Source organism: Tarenaya hassleriana, unplaced genomic scaffold, assembly GCF_000463585.1.
Source record: "Tarenaya hassleriana unplaced genomic scaffold, ASM46358v1 Cleome17, whole genome shotgun sequence".
NCBI classification, from domain to species: domain Eukaryota; kingdom Viridiplantae; phylum Streptophyta; class Magnoliopsida; order Brassicales; family Cleomaceae; genus Tarenaya; species Tarenaya hassleriana.
In genome coordinates this window covers 1,868,942-1,888,561 of record NW_010965122.1, presented here as the reverse complement: position 1 = coordinate 1,888,561, position 19,620 = coordinate 1,868,942, and the positions used below count along the sequence as shown (strand labels likewise).

The window sequence follows — 19,620 nt, the reverse complement described above, 5'->3', positions numbered from 1 at the left end:
TATATATATATATTATATTACAATAGAGTCGTTTAATACAATGTGCAAGTGGTGCGACGTGATCTCAAAATTTACGAGACCCTTGTTTTTATAAAATTAGTTATTAACGATGATATATAATTATAGTGAAATATCAAGAGGTAAAAATTTATTCGTTATCATTAACTTTGAGTTTTTATCAAACAAATTACAAGATTTATTTTAAAAAAATTAAATCATAAACAGTACTGTTACAAACTAAAAAATTTTAAAAAATAAATTATTTTTTCAACTGTGTCTAATATAATATAAATTAGAGTTCAAGAAAAATAGATGTTTACAATTACAAAAGTTTCGAGATATTATTTGCAATTATATTTAAAATTATAAATCATTTTATCTTAAAGAGAGACAACAGATATTATCAAAATATTGGTTTGTTTTTCTATTTTTAGATTATAATTTTTAATATCTTTTCTAACAAATTTATATTTAAATATTGAAAATTTTAAATTTAACATTTTTTAAAATAAAAATAATTATTTTTATTTTGTATAGGGTTCAAAAATATTCGAGACGACAGTGTATTACAATATAATATTAAAGAATAGATTAAAAATATCAGTGTAATGTTGTTTTCTATTTTTTTTCCTGAGATTTTAATATGCCCTAATTACCCTGTTTTAGAACATTTTGATTCATGTATTTCAACAGCACCATCATATATTTACAAATTAAAGAGATCCTAGTAAATTAAGTATAATCCCTTTCATATTTATAACTAAATTTCATAAATATAATTTTTACATATATGATTAATATATATATATATATATATATTGGTTTGTAAGGTGATTACCGATAAGTTACATCTGTGGAGTCCGCCGAGCAGAAACAATGCCTCTGCTGTAGCTTTCAATGTGCATATCATTAAATGTATTGTCTTCACGAGTTATAAATGCAAAATAAATGTCAAAACCAATAATCTTTACAAATTGGTGAAAAGAACAGTACATTTTAAAATGCTTTTATTACTTATTTTTTGGTTTTAGATATGAAAAATATATTTGAATAAAAACCCATTAATTCCCTTAGTTACGTGTCTGTGTGTATATATATAATATAGTGCCCATAGTTATTTTTACCATAGGATATACTTATTCTTTATTTGAATACACTAAAATAGAGCATTAATGTTTTTTAAAATATTTAAAAAAAAAAGAAATTTTTGGTAAAATAAAAAAGTCTTCAACTTTGTAAAATAGCGATTTAAAACCTTAATTATTTATTTATTAGCATTAATTTTTTTTAAAAAGTCCTAACAAACATTAACTATTAAAAACAGCAATTTAAAACATTGAACATTCGCAATCCAAATAAAGCATAAGACTTTATAAAAAGAATATCTAAAAAATTATAGATTTTATTAGTATATATATTTTCAACTCAGTTTATAATATACTTATAATAATAATTGTATTATAAATATGTTATTTAAAAATTAGAATAGAAACGAAAAAACCAAATATAACCATTGATATTTGATGGACCCAAAAAAAAACTATAAGAGGGACAATAATTTTGTAAAGACAAATTTTATTCTTATGGGATATTTGATAATTTTATTTATAATTTATAAAATTTATAAAAAACTTAGTTTTTTTTATTTATTAGATGGGGTCTATGACCCAACCCATATAAGATGGGTCCGTCCCTGAATATAATATTTTGTACTATGTTATAAATATTTATATGGATATGAGATTCATTGAATCGTTTTATCGATAATAATATTATAAATAATTTAATAAAATATTAATATATTTTAAATAACAACTATAAATTTATACAGTTAAATATAAAAATATGTAGGATAATTATATAGCATTTACGATATTATTATGAATTTATAATGTGATATATTATGATATCAAATTTCATATAAAAAAAAATTATAAATTGTTTAGCTTATATGAGATCATTGGATCATTGAGATTTCACATGGATATTTTTTAAAAAGTTTAACATTTTATATTTTAAAAAATTAACATTCTTTTTGAAGTGGTGAATTATTAGGGTATTGAGTGGATTTGTTAAAAACTTGCGGATTCTTTTATTTTGTTTCCGGATTTTCCAAAAGAGGGGCAAAGAGAGGCCGGTTCTTTTGGTAAATGGGCTTGGGCTTCGGCCCATTCAAATCACCTGTTATGTACATAGTTAATGGGCTTGGACTTTGGTCTTTCGGGATAGGGTCAGAGACTATGGGTTTGGGTTCGGAATCATGATGGAAAATATGCGAAAACGATGTTTATTTTCCTAAAATATTATTGTATTTACAATAATATCTACATGGAATTTTGAACTCGAACCAACAAAAATTTGTAGATTTTCATGGGTTTGAGGTACCAAACCCGACCATGAGTTTGGCGAAGCCGAGATATAAAAAATGGTTTCTGTAATCTGAATTTTGAGAGGGAAATTGAGAGAATATTAACAGATTTTTTTCACTGATTTTGTACAAATAGTAAGTTGGTCGAAACATCGAACCACCAAATAAAACCAAACCAACCAATTGGAATCTAAACCACATTCAATGTCTTAATACAAGACGAAAACGGTCGAATTTCTCACTATAAGAGGATATTTTTCTATATTGATGACAGTAACATATACACGCTAAATATATAATAAAATATAATTGAATATTCAACGTATAATATCTAGGATAAATCATAACCATGTAACAATTTTGTAAAATCATCGATACAAAAAGAGAGAATCAATCATCAAGATGGGGGAATTTGTGTGAATCAATTTTGACATGAAACCACCTAATGTCTTCATAATATTTTGACATGAAACCTGCGTGGACGGGGCGAAATTCATGTTCGATCTATCTATATATATATATATGTATGTATGTATGTATCTAAATTCTAAAATTCAAAGAGACGAGAAAAAAATAATAATAATCTATGGGAGGAATGGTATTTTGTTCGGACTGTGATGTGAAATTCCAATTGTTTCACGACTTTTTCTAAGAGACGAAGGCTTTCTATTTCAAGAAACTGGATGTGGACAAATCCAAGATCCGTGTGAACATTTGACCCAATCTCTTGGAAGTGTGTCGTCATCCCCAGAACCTCATCGTGAGTTGACTTTTTCATATTTACTGATCGTATGCTCTTAATTTCCCCCATGTCTGTGATTGAATGTGGACACATTTTTATTTCATAACCAAAACACAAATATTTCCCATCACATTATCAAAAGAGTGAGCGAAATCATAACATTATAATCTGCCCATTTGTATTTCGTTAAGCATAAAAAGAAGCCACAATTCAAATATAATCATTATGTTCATCATCATCATCATCATCATCATCATCACCATCATCATTATTATTTAAGGAAAGTTATTAGAAATCAATTCAAAGTCGGCGAAAGGGTTGGAGAAAAAGAGGATATGAATCTCACCTAGAGAGGGAAGATGCCTTTGATTGTGGCGGCAAGGGGGGAGGGTCCTTCGTAATCGTAGGTAGAAGTTAGTGGCCCAAAAGTCAAACATAACATTAAATAAGGGGCCAAAGTCAAAATTCTGTAATTGGAACCATAAGCCATATTTAATGCAGACATGTTACCGCTACGTACTGATACACGTTAGAAGTTGGATCTAATTGTTGGAGGTTCCTAACATTTTTTATATATATATATATATAAATTATTTTATTTATTTTATATTTTTTTGGATGTATGGATACACAAGTAGATATTGTTAGAACAAGATTCTAACACTATGTATATGTATACTACCGACTGAAACCACGTCATATTATTGTTAGTAGATACTCCCTCCGTTTTTCAATAGTTAAGGATATAGACAAAAAAAATTATTTCAAAATAGTTGTCATTTTAGATTTTTAGTTAATTTTTTAAAATAATTTTCAATTTTATCCATTATAAACCTATAAAGTCCAATAAACCTAATGAATATTACTTATATTTCATCTTTAAATAAGGTATACATTTACTTTTTTTTTTTTAACAATTTCTTAAAAATGGTGAAAAAAGTTAAAAGGTCGATTATTATGAAATGGATGAATAGTTAATAAGCGTTATTTGATTAGTGATTTTATTATATTAAACTAATTTTTGTGGGACAATATACATATTTTTGGTCATAGTTAAAATTATCTACAAATGTTTTGGACAGTCGAATAGGTACAAATTAAAATACGCAGATTTTGGTTCCTTTTTAAATGGGGAGAAGGAGAATCTGTACAAACAAAACTAGGTAAGAAGAGGTTCTACCGTTGTCAACTAATCATGGAAAGCAAAAGTTGAAAATTATTATTATTTATATATATATATATATTAATTATTCGACAAAATCTTTGTTAGATAACATCATGCGGTTGGTATTATTTGGACCGCCTTTCTGCTTCGGACGAATATAATTGAGTGAAAAGTGAATCAACTAGCACATAAAATATATTTGAATTAAATCTGATTTAGGTTTTAATTGATTTAATCTGAGTTTTCAGTCAAAACGAAATGGAAAGTATAAAAAATGAATGAATGCGTATAATTTTTTAAAATCTAAAAATATGAAAAATAATATAATCAAAATAAAATTGTATCGACTCGAATATGCTTAAGCATGTGTCAAACATTTACTAGAGCGACCAACGAATTCATTTTTTAAAAGTAATTATATATGTAGCCATCAATTATGATTCGTTCGTTTCCCATATAGATGATGCTTAATAAAAAAACGGTGAATCAAGGATTAATTAATTGCAGTTGTAAACTTGCAAGTTGTAATAGGCCAACAACCTTAAAAATATGATATTTTTTTCGCATCTTTGTTTTTTTTTTGTAATATCATATGAACATAAAAATTTCGGATCTAACTAACTCTAAGATACGTACAATGAAAATAAGATGCTCGGAAATTTCAATCTCTTAGTGCATAATGCGATATGGTAAAACCCAATTATTTATATACGGTTGAAAAAAAAAGGGAAAAATTTTATATAATGTTTTCCTGATAAGGTTAGAAAAAGATATAAACTCTTTACTAAGATATACGCAACCACATCCAAACTTGAATAGTTCAACCGGCGAAATAGTTCGAACCTCAAATTTGGAGAAAGAAAGTATAATTCAAATCATATAACTGTCTCATATTCTCAAAATTATTATAAGTCTTGGTTTATAATATACACGACGACAAAAATATATGTAAATCGATGCATATGGATAGGGATGTAAAATGGGTTTGGCTCAAGGGTTGGCTCGCGAACCGACTCATTTTTTTTAGGCGAGCTCAAAAAATTTGAGTCTGAAAAAAAATGGACCGAGCGAACCATCTCGACGGACACATGATTTGACCCATGAGGCAATTTTTCTATCTTAATATTTTAAATATTTTTATATAAAAATTGTGTTTTTAATAAATATTTAGCTTGTTTTTCCAAATATTAAAATTTTATTATATTTATAATATTTTTAAACATTTTTGTAGTATTTAAATTTTATTTTTTTAGTTATATATTTGACTCGTGAACTGACTTATTTGCCTTATGATCTAAGGTGAATCAGGCCGAACCAAATAATTTTTAACTCGATAAAAATGAGTAGAGCCAAATTGAGTTAAAAAATTATGAAATTGGAACGGGTGGGTTGGATCGGTTCGAGCCGAACCGAGCCAATCCGTTTTACACCCCTACATATGAACACATAAAATATAGGTTAAAGATTTATAGGATCTATACTCTCATATATATAAAAAAAATTGATTAGGAACCCAACAATTGGTAGCCCAGTGACTGAGAGATGACAAAGTCATCCTCAAGGTCCTGGGTTCGATTCCATTGGTGGGAAGGGATATAATTTCTGGACTAAAATAGTTCATATACAAAGGCTGGTCCCGGATCTAGGGTGAATGTAGTCGGGTCGAAGACTCGAGGGATTATCCTGGTTATAAAAAAAAAATGGTTAGGATTGGCATGAATTTATTAACGCATTCGTATGCATGCATGCACGCACTCGTGCGGTTTGAGATACGAAGGGGCGAGAAGGAACCGCCCATGCGTCCCCACGTACCTGGACGATTATTTTTCAGCACATTAAAAACCTTCACAATATCACGAAATAATTTTACGTATTTGACTTTCTGACACGAGCAATAAAACATCAATGTATTTTATCCATCCAGGTCCTAATAAAATGAAAAAATGATATAATTCGAAGCAAAAATATAAAATTATTATTAATTCTTATAATTTTTGTATGAATTAATTTAATTAAATAACACTGATACTAGTAATACTATGAATTAATTTAAATAATTAATATAGAAAGATATTATTTCTAGAATATTGTCATTAATATGATTATGATTTATCCTAGATATTATGTCTAGAATATTCTATTGTATTTGTTATATATTAGGTGTAATCTTGCAATCGTCAATAATAGAAAAATATTTTCCTATTAATTAATACTAATTTTAGTAACAGCACTTGCGTGATTTTATGCCATTATTTATCTACATTGGATCGGGATGGAGAAGCATGATGAAGATTTAAAAAATATATCTAGATAACATAACAAATATATAATCTTAGAAAATAAAATTCAATATTTTATTGTCTTGTATATTCCCTTGAAATAACATCTCTTACTAAAACACATTGTAATGATATAGCCTTAATATTGAACTTAATAAAATCAGAATTCATAATCTAGTAGGTTGGTTTGCCCCATGACGAGCCATATATATTATAATACCACAATAAATATCATCTTCTCACAATAATATTATAATATAAAGTAATATACTTTATTTATGTATACAAGGTTTTAACTGGGTTTTTTTCACGAATCTTGGGGATTTTATTATATTATTAATAAACATGTATTTTTTTTTTGTTGAATAATAAACATGTATATTGATATTTATTTATAATAAAACATTTTGTAAATGATATTGAGGCGTAGTAATTAATGGGACAAGTAGTGATAATAATACCAAATCCCCATGCAAAGTGATAATTAAAAGAATATATTTATCTCTCAATTAAATACGTATAATAAATTCTAACCACGCAATTGAAATCCACTGTTCATAATTACTGTTTATTAGCCCTAAGCGAGACGGCGTTCCGATATCTCATTCGATTTGGTCCTCTTTGTTAATTTCGTCGTGGAATTTGTTTTTATCTTTTTACCATACACCACACAAATTTAGATTTGAGATTTGAGATTTTTATCTATATTAATATATATATTATTTTAATTGAACGTTATATCTAATTTAGGTTTGCGATTCATAATCAGTGAATAAAAATTCAATAAGTAAAAACAGTGACAGTTGTATATGACTAATTTTAGGGGAAGAATTAATTACATTTGACCCGAAATGAGAACACACACACGGAGAGTTTCGTCCCCTCGAACTTGGGTAGATCAACACCCCACCTAATTAACCACTCACAATACGCCACGTGTCCCATCTTGTCCAAAAATGCAATTTCTTTGTTTCCAGTTTTGGATTACGTGTCGTTTTTAGGCCACCTCTCCACCTCCCCCCATTCTGATTTTTTTCCATGCAGACTGCTTTTTGACATTTCTCACTGCCGAACCTTCGCATCTATACATACATGCATATATCCAAACATACACGTATACACACATATATATGGATAGAGACATAATGTTCATAACTTCAGTAGAATCCCGAAAACGAAGAACTTCGCTTTTCTTCTTCTCTTTCAAAATCTCTAGAAATATAACGGCAGTTAAAAGTTCCGTCTTCTTCATCGATTTCTTCAGGGCATGCGGAGAGGATCTTTCTGACGCCGTTAAGATTAACGTTTCTTTGCATCTAATAAGGTACCCTTCTGTTCGATATGGCTCGAATTGTAGCGGAAGAGAGTAGAGACGGTGAAACGTCGCCGTATTACTCCATGGAGCTTTCTACAATCTCACGCGCCGTCGACGCACCGTCGACGCTCGGACAGCTCCTGAAGAAAGTCGGTGACGCAAGGAAAGAAGCTGTCGGAGACGAGACTCCGATTCATCACCACGCGCTCACGGTCGCGCATGGCATCGACGCCCCTGATCATGATGAGATGCGTCCCGTCCCGTTCGTCCTGTCTTTTCAGAACCTCACGTACAGCGTCAACGTTCGCCGGAAGTTCCACTTCTCCGACGTCCTCCCACGGCGGAGGACAGAGGCGGCGCCGGAAGATCCGGAGATAGCCCCGGCCGAGAGGTTGTTCTCCTCGAAGACAAAGACTCTTCTCGACAATATCTCCGGCGAGACATGCGACGGAGAGATCTTAGCCGTTCTTGGGGCGAGCGGTTCGGGGAAATCAACGTTGATCGATGCCTTAGCGAATCGGATAGCGAAAGGAAGCTTGCGTGGCACGGTAACGCTCAACGGAGAAGTTCTTCAGTCTCGTATGCTAAAAGTTATATCGGCGTACGTAATGCAAGATGATCTTCTCTTTCCAATGCTCACAGTCGAAGAGACGTTGATGTTCGCCGCCGAGTTTCGCCTTCCAAGAACCCTACCGATATCGAAGAAGAAGCTCCGAGTTCAAGCATTGATCGATCAACTCGGGATCAGAAACGCGTCAAAAACCATAATCGGCGATGAGGGTCACAGAGGAATATCGGGTGGAGAGAGGAGGAGAGTTTCGATAGGGATCGATATCATCCACGACCCTATTATATTGTTTCTTGACGAGCCCACCTCGGGTCTTGACTCTACGAGTGCATACATGGTCGTGAACGTCTTAAAAAGGATCGCAGAAAGTGGGAGTATCGTAGTTATGTCGATTCATCAGCCGAGTTACCGAGTTCTTGGTTTGCTGGATCGGCTTATCTTCTTGTCTCGTGGACAGACCGTTTTCAGCGGATCTCCCTCGAGTCTTCCGCTGTTCTTCTCTGAGTTTGGGCATCCGATCCCGGAGAACGAGAACAAAACCGAGTTTGCCCTCGATCTAATACGAGAGCTCGAAGGTTCTGCAGGAGGGACAAGAGGGTTAGTCGAATTCAACAAGAAATGGCAAGAGATGAAACAGATCCGTCGACAAACCCTAACTCCTCCGGCCACTCCCTCGGGAATAACCCTAAAAGAAGCAATCTCTGCAAGTATATCCAGAGGTAAGCTCTTCTCAGGCGGAGCCGGCGGCAATGGCGGCTCCGTTATGGTCCCTTCCTTTGCGAACCCTTTCTGGGTCGAACTCATGGCTCTATCGAAACGCTCAATGCTGAATTCCCGGAGGCAACCGGAGCTATTCGGAACCCGAGTAGCCGCCGTCGTGATCACCGGATTCATCCTAGCTACCGTCTTCTGGCGACTGGACAACTCTCCAAAGGGTGTCCAAGAACGGCTCGGATTCTTCGCCTTCGCCATGTCCACCATGTTCTACACCTGCGCTGAAGCACTGCCCGTTTTCTTGCAAGAACGCTACATCTTCATGAGGGAGACAGCCCACAACGCCTACAGAAGATCCTCGTACGTGTTGTCCCATGCGCTCGTCTCTCTCCCCTCGCTTGTATTGCTCTCCCTGGCCTTTGCCGTAACCACGTTCTGGGCGGTCGGACTCGACGGCGGCGGAATCGGCTTCCTATTCTACTGCTTGATAATCCTGGCCTCGTTCTGGTCGGGAAACTCGTTTGTAACGTTCTTATCAGGCGTCGTACCACACGTAATGCTCGGATACACGATCGTGGTCGCGATTTTAGCGTATTTCTTGCTATTCAGCGGGTTTTTCATCAACCGGGACAGGATCCCGCCGTACTGGATATGGTTCCATTACATGTCGTTAGTGAAGTATCCGTTCGAGGCTGTACTGCAGAACGAGTTCTCGGATCCGACAGAGTGTTTTGTCAGGGGAGTTCAGGTTTTCGACAACACGCCGTTGGGGGAGTTGCCTGAGGCGGTGAAGGTGTCGTTGCTCGGGACGGTTAGCCAATCCCTGGGGATGACGATAACGAGTGACACGTGTCTAACGACGGGTGCTGATATTCTGAAGCAGCAAGGGATCACACAGCTTAGCAAATGGAATTGCTTGTGGGTCACGGTAGCTTGGGGGTTCTTCTTTAGGGTTTTGTTTTACTTCTGTTTGTTGCTTGGGAGCAAGAACAAGAGGAGGTGAAAATGGGTAAAATAAAAGTGCACTTTGGAAACATCAAGGTACAGAAAAAAACGTTTTTTTTAAAAATTTTAATTTTTTCCCTGTATTTTATTGGTTATGGTTATGGATGATTGTTATTTCTGAATTGTATTATGGTATCCGATGGTTGATTCAATTCTAATTGGCACATTTATAATAAATACAAAATCTTTTTCAACTTTGATGTTCTTAATCACCCATTTCTTGATACAAAAATGATTACCCATTTCTTTTTCATTTTGCACTATTTAAGCAAACCTTTTTAATCTAAAAATTTCGTCGACATCTATAATACGACTATGAAAACTATATATACATATATATGCCCCTAAAAGTAAACCTCGAATGTCAAAATGGCAATCAAATTCTTGTATTCCCGGGAAAATGAGGGAAAATATCCAAACAGACGAGTAGAAAACCATACTTTCCCCACAATCCCATACATTTTTTTTATGCATCTCTTGTTCTCGGATATTGAAAGAATTATGATTCAATTCTATATTCACAAACTTAAGACCCAAAAAAAAAAACCCTACAACCACAAAATGAGCTTCCTCTTTCAAAACCCTTTTTTCTCCAACCTATAAAAAAAACCCCAAGTTCTCCTGAGATTACGTCACATCAGATTCAAGGGCCTTGCTTGTACCTTGTTGTCCTCGGGTTCCTTTCATGTTCATCTCCTTCCTCCCGTCTCTGTCGTGATTTAAAAATCGCACGTGATGTATCCCGAGGGAAGTTCTACTATGCTCGGCTACAAGCTATGTCGGTATCTATGACAGTGTACGAGTGAAAAAATCGTTGACAGCTAGATTACGATCTCCGTGGGCCACCGCGTCTTCGGGTTCTGGCATGCACAGACTAGATGATGAAGCCTGCTCAAGGAAAGACAACACAAGTAATCGTCAAGCCAAATGATTAGAACAAGTTGTTTTCTACTTGAATATAAGAATTGAGAGTTTAACAAACGGTACAAGATTTTGGTATAAAAACCTAAAAAAAGTCTAATAACATTGTAGTGAACCGATAAGAGGAAATCAAAGCAATATACCCGAAATGAGGATAGGATCTGCGTTTTTGCCAGTTTTAATGGAAGGTATGGCTAAGATGACGAAATGGGTCATTTAAAAATAAAGCAAATACAGTTGGAAAGGAGACTCCATTCAAGTTACTTAGTCATGGAGCAACAATAAAATACCTTAGCATCAAGGAGCAGTTCTCCACTACTGTCAGAAATGAGGCTTGCCCCATGAGCTTTCAGCCATTCCAAACATTCCTCCATCCCACCGTTCTCCTTTTCATCACCACCTTCACTTGAATTTTCAGTAAAGCCCAAGACTTGAGCTAAATATGAAACAGGTACCGTGGGACGATAAGCACGAGCCATACAGTTCACAGCCTTAAAACGCATCTTCTCCACGTAAAGATCTGCCCGGTAAAGAGATGAAAAAATTTATTTCCTTTCAAATTGGCATAACATATCCAGCTATTCAGAGAGAGAAAAATCAATCAAATCACAAGAAAATTCCACATGTGCGGCGGCCTACCCATGAGGCAGCTGTTCATGTTTGGTGCAGTCTTGTAGAGCCTGAAGAATGTAACATAATTTCCCAAAGTGACTGCTGCACGAACTGATAGCGCATGTTTTACTGCTTCGTCCTCCTTTGCTTCATCAGACAATCTACAGAAATGCAAGTTGTTTGATCTTGTAATATTTGAAAATAATAGATGAGCAAAGGCAGAGAGGAATTTCTCAAAAGGGTCTGTTGTTTGCTCTAAGAGACAAATCTCCAGGGGATCAATAATTAGGGGCACAGAAAAGCAAACCACGCATTCATCATATTTGTTCACTAGAATTTAAATCTCTGTAGATAAAGAATGGGGCTACCAGAAAGCCTTCAGCATTCACCTTCTACCATCAATATATAAGATATGAACAATTAAGTACTAAGTAAACATCTGAAGATTCACAAGTTTCAATTTTAACCTCCCAGTCAGTTGTGTTCTTTTGATTATCACCTACTTTCGAAAAATCACTAGCTATTTCTACGCAATAAGGTAACTGAGCCAGAGACAAGAACACAATCTTCTCGAAATCACTTGCCTTGACATAGATGATAGAAGCTCACGGTTATGTTTAGAGTGCAAAGTAATATAAAGCAAGTCATAAGCAGCAAACTCCAGACAGCATCCTTCAATACCTTCAGCATAGAGGATTTTCAGCTGGGCTAGGCACTGGAACAAAACAAAGGATCAATACTAACTGCTTCACATCAGATTTGACAAAATACTATATAACCCTTTTTGGTATCGAAAGAATCTTCAGATTTCTACGAGTTGCTAGTACATTTTTCTAAACCTCCTCAATATGGATGACTAACATAAAATATGAATGACCCATGTCAGTGTGGTAGTAACCTGATTGTACTCGGGCAAGTCCCCAGCCTCCAATGCCAATCTCGCATGTGTTTCATAAACCTGAAAGAGATTTAAAACAGTGTGACCATCATAAATGGGTACACTGATGGAAACTCTTGTAACCCAAGTAAAAGTGATAGCCACAGAAGGAATACTCCGTGGAAGAACTCTCGACATCTTTACGGGTGTCTTATAACGTACCTTAACAGTTAACTGATTGCGTATCCTTTGTACTGTAAGATCTTGGCGAATAGATTTCAACTGATCACATTTATAAAGATAGTTCTTTTGAGAGTCCTGGACCATCAACAAAGCTTTTTCTAGCACATCTTCTGGCCTTACCTGCAAAGCAATGCAGTTTCAAAAAAGTCAATTAAAACTATTGAGCTGAGTACTAAACCGTTTTATTGCATATGAGATATTGATATTTACGGTGGAAGGATCCGGTGCAGATGTAAGACGGAGATAGCGTTTCCCAATTTCCTGGCAGGTTCCTTTAACAGTTAGTGCATCCCAGTCAATGTCTTCCACGGCTCTGCTGCCACTATCATCATAATTTCTGCTTAGCACTAATGCAGTAGCTCTTCTAGAATACAGGTTTCCAACACTAGCATTCTTCGATTTGAAATTGTTGCTCTGCCTGCTGCGCCCTTGACTTTTTTCAAAACGCTTGGAGCGACTTTCACGCCGTTTCTTTTCCTCTGCTGAACTAGCAAGTGCAATTGCACTAGAATAGTAAGGAGTCAAACTCTGCTCCTTGTCACTGTCACTTGATCCATCATTATCAACAGCAGCAGTTGCACCATCAGCAAAACGCTGCCGCTTGACAGGTCGCTGAAAATTCTTTTTGGCAGAGTTTGGGCCGGAATAAGTCGATTTAAAGTCAGTGAAACCGTCCACCTTTTGAGAACTTTCCAAACCCTGTACGATTCCTCATCAGAACCAGGAATTAATGCCAAGAAGAAAACTTCTAATTGCTGTGATAAAAAACCGCCCATTTACTAAGTGCTTTTCTCTCATTTCCTATTACTGATTGATAATAGAGGTACTGCCACAGACAACACTACACAATCATAAAGAAAGGAAAGTGGAATGTAGTTAACCTTTGTCTCCTTCTCACTTTGAAGGCTCCAACCTCCAAACTTCAAATCACTGCTCCAAGTGGTAGGCAATTTGGCAACTGGTTTTCCTTCTGACAGTGGCTCCCATCTACTTTTTGATCGCCTTGTAGGACTCTTCTTTGGTAATGAAAAAGTGGGGGTTGAACTTTGCAACCTGGGGTGTGAACTACAAACTTAGTAGCAATATATAAGACAGTAAATATTCCAACAAACATAAGTTGGAAAAAGGCCATACTCGTTGGTCATATCCATGTTAAGTACAGATGAAAAAGGCTCAGTATCCCAGTCCCTAGTATAGAGGGTACCATCAGCTGTTGCTTTGCTGATGATCTATAAAATAAAATACAAAAATGAACATCAAAACGCTAATCAGCTATTGCTTTGCTGATGATCTATAAAATACAAAAATAAACATCAAAACGCTAATCAATAAAATATCAGCCCAAAGTTTTTAGCAAATGCATTGGTAATTTCATGTTATTATCCTAAGAAAGGCATGAACACATCTCATGCTACAATAGCATATCTCAAAGTTCTGTATAACATGTTACCTCCTTCAAGGCAACCTGACAAGATGCCTTTTCTTTATCATCTTTGCAGCAGGCAAAAGCCCTCTCAACGAATCCACGCAGCGACTTTGGGAATGCGCCAGCCTACCAGCAATTGGGAGAAAAACATCCTTGTTTAACATAATTACAAAAAGATTGCAAATCACTGCGTGCTCCACTGGGACCATGTATACTCCTGAGATGTAGGAGCACTGGCCAGAACGGCATTCTAAGAATTTTACCTAGCAGCTTTATGAAATAGACATTGCCTCTCAATTTGATTTGACATATATGAGATGAATTAGAATAAAAGAACTGATAAAGGAGAATTATCCAGACTCCTTTTATGATTGAATTTACTTCACAAAATGCGTAGAAATCTTAGTCCCTTTGGGAAAATCAGGAGTAAGATTACTTTTTCTTCTGGTATGAGCAAGAACAACTTTTCAAAACAAGAAACATCAAAGTGCTACCTTCAAACCAAATATTTCATCTTTGACATCACTCATAATAAATCAAGAATCAGAATCAGAATCTTACCTCAGGCATACCAGTAGTATGGTCTTTAGGCTTTGGCATCGAGACGCTAACATATGCAGGCTTTTTGGCTGCGCCAACTGCTGAGCTATCTTTATCCGTTTTGGTAAAACCTAATGGCAAATTTGAAGCAATTCTAGGGTTGGTCTGGATCTGTAGGTTGCTTACCCTACGGGTATCTAATGATGGTGCTGTCTGGGGAGTCTGGGGAGGCTGGTGATAATCTGGGGGTGCGGGTGCCTGATGAGCGAATGACTGAGAGTTCAATCCTTGAGGATATGCAACTGCCTGATGATTTTGAAAGGAGGTTTCATACAAATGTTTCACCTCCAAGGGGCTTTGATAATGGTTTTGTGTAGAAGAAGGATGATGACTTTGCAGGCTCGGCGTGTTATGCATCCAATAAGCATCATTAGAAACACTCACTGCTGCACCAGGCTGAGAGAAAATAAAAATGAAAATTTGTCTACTAGTTCGTCATGAACTGATTTCCTCAATGAAAATAGACAAAACCTGTAAACAAAGCACTCAGAGAAAGCAAAATTGCCACTGAGATATTTCCCAGAGTTTCTAGTATTTAAGGTACTGCACACTTACCTGCGTTTTCCATACGCTGGTTAATATCAGATTTTCACCAGCTTAATTAATTTATCAGGAAAATTATAATGATGTTACGTTTTATATACCTCCAGATGAGAAAGTGAGTATTTCGATCCATAAGAAATTCGCAGGGACAACAACCTAACATATTATAATATTAAGAAACACAAATTTGTTCTTCCCTCATCTCAAGAAAGAAGTTCAAACCTGCGGAGGTGTTTGGGATGAATTTGTTTCTGGCCTCCAGGATTGTACGAAAGACGGAGCAGGCTGACCATCAGAAGGAGGAATTTGACTAGTAACACCAGGAACGGGAAAACTCTGACTGGATGCACTGGAGACAGACAACTTCTCCGTCCCAGGGGCACAAGGAACTTCCGTTTGACTGTAATAGTCAGACCATTGTTTGTAATTTTGTTGATAATGCACAGAGGTTGTGGATGCAACACTTGAAGTATGGGCACTACTGGTGTCAGGAGGGTAGGTTTGATAAGTGTTTGATGTGTAGCCAGCATAGTTTCCCTGATTCCACGCTGCAGTCTGATTTCCATAACTTGTACTTGGATAGCCTCCAGCAGTTTGATTATTATAACTTGTACTTGGATAACCTCCAGCAGTCTGATAATCAGCAGGATTGTAGTAAATTCCTGAATAACTTGCAGTCCCAGCATAAGACCCTGTATTCTGAAATGAGGAAATAGGCTGATAAGGAGCACCTGTGTTTTGATATGCCCCTACAGGCTGAGTATATGAGTGGTTAGGTTGCTGCTGATAGCCACTGTAATAATTTGAGTAACCCGTGCTTGCATAATTATAAGGATCAGTAGAACTCGGGTATGATGTGTATCCACTATACTCTTGAGCTACATTTGCAGTTCCCGAAGTAGATGAGCTAGGCACAGGCACAGAATTTGACGCTTCCTGGACAGTTCTTGTGGCTTGCTCCGTAGGCTGTGGCTGGTAATAATTCAAACTTGAATAATTCCCATTCTCCACAGCCTGATTTTCCACTCTATTAGTTGTCCATGTAGAAGTGTCAGACCCACTCAAGTATTGATATGAAGACGACTGTATTTGACTTCCATCAACACCGTATCGATTCTGAAACAATGGATAGGTGTCAGTAATGAAACATCCCACTGCTTATCCACAATGCGATACAGAAAAGCATCATTTAGACAGGCGGCAAACAAAAAAGTCCTCAAATCTGGAAGATATCTAGTAGGCTAAGAAGAATAATACGTATAACAGCCATCAACAACTACAGCTTGAGATGCTACCTCAAGCCTATGTGTAAGCAACTCTAACATAGTAACTTTAAAGATCTGTAGACGGATCAATAAACAAATGAGCTTCCTCAATGAAACCAAATCTCTAATAGAATTTATTGCTAAAGAATGCGTCTCTGCAACTTGGTCCTGTTTCACACAGGTAGATATCAAACAAAAATCGTCACTCTATGCTAAAACAAAAAACACCCAACAGCTTTTTCATTCTGTCACCTCCCTAACACCAAAAAAGAAAAGGCTTTTTTGATACAGTATGAAAGTTCTCAGACAAAGCACCAAACAAATTCACTCTCTTGTCTCTTCTACGGCCTAATGCCATCAATGAAGAATTCCTCCAATATTAAAACAATGAATGAACAAAGACAACTTTTTGGTCAAGCGTAAATCGCATTTAAATCCAAGCCAACTCCCAAAAGAAAAGTGTCAATCGACACCAAACCCACAAAACCTAGAACACATTACAGCACATTGAAATCCATAAATCCAATTAATACAACTCCTTGACTGCATACAACAATCTATTGGACATAACATCGACAGAAGGTCAATGGAAAACGTCTCGATAGCAAATAAAAAGCAAAGGAAAGCCCAAAAAAACCCATAAACAAACAGTTTACCTCAATCGAATTTGGGTCCAGTGTAGCAACGGCCTGAGTGTTCGCTCCTTGATTCATTCTACCATCAACCACATGCGCAAGCATTCAAAAGAAATAAGCACAAAACTAAATCTTAACAACACTAACATCTATCCCCAGAAAAACCCTAATCGGAAAACACCGAGACGCAGCTCGAATACATACCTGTAATGCTCAAATCTGTCTCTTGTGAGTTCGGGCAGTCGGTTGAAGAATCGGATGTAAAAATTGTAACATAACAGAATTTCAGATCGGATTAAACAAAACAGAGAGAAAGAAAAAACAACGGAAGGGGGAAAAGAGGGAAGAAAACTACAATTCAAACAATACAACACGGAGATCTATAAGAAGCTATTGAAATAACAGAACACGGAGAGAAATCGAAGGAACTGGAGAAAGAAAGAACAATCTGTGAGAGTGCCGGAGAGGCAGAAGATGGTGAATTTTTCCTGGCGAGATCGGTCGGCCGGGTCGGGTTCTATCCGGCTGGTCGGGTTTATATAGAGTTCGTTCTCCTGATTTTATAATGCGAATTGCGAAGGCAACACCCTGTCCTACGTGGACCGTGACTCCGGTTCTAGTAAATTTGATTTTATTTTGAATCAAACCGGTCAACGATGATGGGACATCTTAACCGGTTGGCCACAAACAGATCCAACCCAATCCGAACCGGATATATAATATTATCCATCGATCTCTCATTCAATCTCGTTTTAGAGATATTTCTGGTATTTCCCGGTAAATATCTCAAAACATTTTAACAATATAATTCGGAGATAGATTTTGAAATATTAAAGTGTTGGAAATTATATATATATTTTTAAATTTTGGAATATTTGATGTGTGAAATTAGAGTTTCTTACATAATTTTTTTTTTGTAATAATGGTTTTTAACTTTTTATGATATATTGTTAGATTGGTTATTGAAATTTGGATTATACACTTTATGTTTGGTTTGTAAATTAATTTCATTTTGAATTTATAATTCTACGAGCTCATTTTTTTTATAACCACTACTTTTTCTCCTGTCTTTTTGTTTTCGTATTTATAAACATGTAGTTGTATTTATTTTTAAAATTTTTCGCAGTTAAAAAAATATATTAAAAAGTCACATGTGTCTTCATTAAATCATATTGGGAAAATCCCATATTCCCCCACGAATTTGCCAAATTGTACCAATTTCCTACATCAAATTGATCCGGTCCGAATCGACACTTGGTCAAAGTTTATATAATTTAACCTGAAACCCGACTCGATAGATTTTAGATTTAGATCGACTCGGGCTGGGTCGAGTCGGACCGATCGTTTAAAATCTTTTGTAAATTTTTTTTATTAAAAAATTTAAAAAAATTATCGGATTTTCGAACCGATTCTAATCGGACTCAAAGTCGATTTGAGTCCGACCTGAAAGTTTGATTTATTTCGAGTCTCATAACTTAGACCAAAAGTCTGGTATTTTTTGGGTTGGATCCGACTAAATTTCGAATTTCGGATCTAAATTGATACCCTAGATATAGAAGTGGAAAAAACAATTTTTTTTTTGGTGTGGAAGGTATTTAGAGAGCAAAAAATTGCAAAATTTTTGGGAAAATCCCATATTGCCCCACGAATTTGCCAAATTGTACCAATTTCCTACATGAAATTTTAATTTCACAAAAACCTACATGCAAATTCAAAATGTTCCAAATTCCCACACGAAATCGGTAAATTCGTTGCAATGTCCTACACATCACGAAACGACGTTAAACGTAACAAATTTCCGTTAAAATCTCAACTGACGTGGCCAGACACGTCGGAAATAATGTACACGTGTATATGCCACGTGTTAAATCTAAAAACCAGAAAATCTGTAAAAAATTAAACCGGTTCGGTACATAATTAACCAATTAAATAATAAAAAAAACACACAAAGAAAAAAAAACTTAAAATCTCTAACCCTAAATCGACCCCTCTCTCAATCGGACCCTCACTCTCACTCGCCAATTCCCCCAAATCCCTAACTCCACCGCGACTCCCCTGGCGAGGCCCTCTTCCGGCGCGATCCCCTCCGCCGGCGACGCCCTCTTCCGGCGCATTAAACCGGTTCGGTACATAATTAACCAATTAAATAATAAAAAAACACACAAAGAAAAAAAAAACTTAAAATCCCTAACCCTAAATCGACCCCTCTTTCAATCGGACCCTCACTCTCACTCGTCAATTCCCCCAAATCCCTAACTCCACCGCGACTCCCCCGACGAGGCCCTCTTCCGGTGCGATCCCCTCCGCCGGCGACGCCCTCTTCCGGCGCGATCCCCTCCCCG

General features: G+C 35.9%; 2 protein-coding genes across 2 annotated transcripts; one reads left to right on the top strand and one right to left on the bottom strand.

Annotated features, from left to right (window-relative positions):
* The first annotated feature begins 7,701 nt into the window (after positions 1–7,701).
* Positions 7,702–10,333, top strand: LOC104809998 (ABC transporter G family member 16-like). Its single transcript, XM_010536151.2, has one exon. The coding sequence runs from the start codon at positions 7,896–7,898 to the stop codon at positions 10,152–10,154; it is 2,259 nt and encodes a 752-aa protein (XP_010534453.1). The 5' UTR covers positions 7,702–7,895; the 3' UTR covers positions 10,155–10,333.
* Positions 10,334–10,518: 185 nt separating this feature from the next.
* LOC104809997 (SAC3 family protein A) lies at positions 10,519–17,790 on the bottom strand. Its single transcript, XM_010536150.1, has 14 exons — positions 17,483–17,790; positions 17,300–17,357; positions 15,601–16,494; positions 14,797–15,231; positions 14,260–14,361; positions 13,944–14,038; positions 13,691–13,862; positions 13,020–13,508; positions 12,789–12,929; positions 12,588–12,647; positions 12,274–12,404; positions 11,717–11,850; positions 11,368–11,597; positions 10,519–11,044 (listed from the first exon to the last, which is right to left on the bottom strand). Exons 2-14 carry the CDS (start codon positions 17,354–17,356, stop codon positions 10,943–10,945), a joined length of 3,042 nt encoding a protein of 1,013 aa, XP_010534452.1. The 5' UTR covers position 17,357; positions 17,483–17,790; the 3' UTR covers positions 10,519–10,942.
* Positions 17,791–19,620: the final 1,830 nt, after the last annotated feature.

Excerpts from the sequence above, each read along its gene's own strand:
- LOC104809998 (XM_010536151.2), top strand. The coding sequence starts at position 7,896 with ATGGCTCGAATTGTAGCGGAAGAGAGTAGAGACGGTGAAACGTCGCCG.
- LOC104809997 (XM_010536150.1), bottom strand. The coding sequence starts at position 17,356 with ATGAATCAAGGAGCGAACACTCAGGCCGTTGCTACACTGGACCCAAAT. Across the intron at positions 16,495-17,299 it reads TGGACCCAAATTCGATTGAG|AATCGATACGGTGTTGATGG; the intron begins GTAAACTGTTTG and ends CCATTGTTTCAG. Across the intron at positions 12,405-12,587 it reads ACTTGCCCGAGTACAATCAG|TGCCTAGCCCAGCTGAAAAT; the intron begins GTTACTACCACA and ends GTTTTGTTCCAG.